The sequence below is a fragment of the Myotis davidii genome, unplaced genomic scaffold (genome assembly GCF_000327345.1).
Source record: "Myotis davidii unplaced genomic scaffold, ASM32734v1 scaffold4, whole genome shotgun sequence".
Taxonomy (NCBI): domain Eukaryota; kingdom Metazoa; phylum Chordata; class Mammalia; order Chiroptera; family Vespertilionidae; genus Myotis; species Myotis davidii.
The window spans coordinates 315,436-316,919 of record NW_006294707.1 but is presented as its reverse complement, the minus strand read 5'-3'; the positions used below and the strand labels follow the sequence as shown (position 1 = coordinate 316,919).

The window sequence follows — 1,484 nt, the reverse complement described above, 5'->3', positions numbered from 1 at the left end:
GGGTGGGCCCGGCCTCCCCGGGGGGCATGGAGGGCCGTGTGGGACGTGGGCCTCTCTCTGCGCCCAGGTGTGCAGTAAGCGGGAGAAGCGCCTGGCCGACCCCACCCTGGAGAAGTACGTGCTGAGCGTGGTGCTGGACACCATCAGCGCCTTCTTCAGCTCCCCGTTCTCCGAGAACAGCACCTCCCTGCAGGTGAGCGCTGCCGCCCCGCGTGGGGAGGGCTCAGCACACGTGCTCATATTGGCTCGTCGTGCAGAGAGGCTGTACAAGGGTATTGTCTACATGAGATGGTTTGGACATATAGAGAGGATGAATGTAAGGAGATAGACGGAACAAGCATACAAGACGAGTGTGGATGGGAGAGTTGGAAGGGGTCGACCTCAGCGAACGTACCTCAATCAGATTGAGGACGTTTTTAGCAAAGAACAGCTTAGGAGGACCCTAATTAAGATAATAACAATGTACCTACCTATATAGTTTAAGTTTAAAAAATGTGTCTCTCAAAAGAAATTTCAGTCGTACTGTTGATATTGGGCTCTGTTGACTGATGAGTTTGCCGACCTCTGGTCTACGCTGGTGACCAATTTCCCCCAAGTTACCCATTTCAAACAGCAAACATTTACGTTCCTGTGATCATGTTCTGCAGTGAACACTATGGCCTCACAGTGTCTGTGCTCAGGACTGAAGTGGGGACTTTCCGTAGAGCAGGACTTCCTTACTTGCTCGGGGCGATGGGTGCTGGGTGCCAGGGACGCCTGGCTGCACGGCCTCACCCACCGGAGGCAGGTGGCACGCTTCCCACAGTGGGCGGCAGAGCCAGAGCTGGGGGCGGGCGACTGACAGCGAGCTGGCGTGGACCGTGGTGCCCCTAACGGGATAGGTAGACAGGCCGGTGCACATGCTTTCTCTCCACTGAGCCCGGCCCCAGCCGAGGCCCAGACTTCACAGCCCAGAGCCCTGGAATGGAGGGGCCGGGCTCCCTGGAGGAAGGGGCTGCCACACCCCTGAGTCACAGAGGAGCCCCGGAAGGAAGCCAGTGAAAGGGCCTGCCCACGGGTGGAGGGGTGGGCACAGTGGGCAGTGCCGCTGAGGGCGGCCAGGAAACTGCTGGCCCCACTCACAGCGAGGTGGGGTGTCGTTGGGCACCGTGTCCGGGCCCAGGACCTCTCTGGCATTAGTATCAGTGTCTCCTGCCCCTCACCGGCCCCAGGCAGAGTGGGGTCAGAGGGAGGGAGAGACTTCTCAAAGTGCGCCTTTTTATTACCTTTAAACCAGGCAAACATGTCAGCTTTTCACAGCATGAACTTATTTAAAAAGATTTCTAAAGGAAGAGAAGGGTCAGCAACAGCTGCAAGGCCAGACGTGGGCCTGGGGGAGTGGGCAGTGGGCAGTCTGCACTGCGAGGAAGGGGGTGCCTCTTCCCACTGGCACAGAGCCCAGGGTCGCACTTGGGGGCTGTCCTCCACCCGTGCCGGCCTCGGGG

At 58.8% G+C, this 1,484-nt stretch overlaps 1 protein-coding gene across 1 annotated transcript in view; it reads left to right on the top strand.

Moving 5' to 3' along the window:
• Positions 1 to 1,484, top strand: part of ITPR3 (inositol 1,4,5-trisphosphate receptor type 3) — a 120,267-nt gene that overhangs the window by 85,271 nt on the left and 33,512 nt on the right. Inside the window, 1 exon segment of the mRNA XM_015567459.1 lies at positions 33 to 193. Within this exon segment, the coding sequence (XP_015422945.1) occupies positions 33 to 193 (161 nt within the window).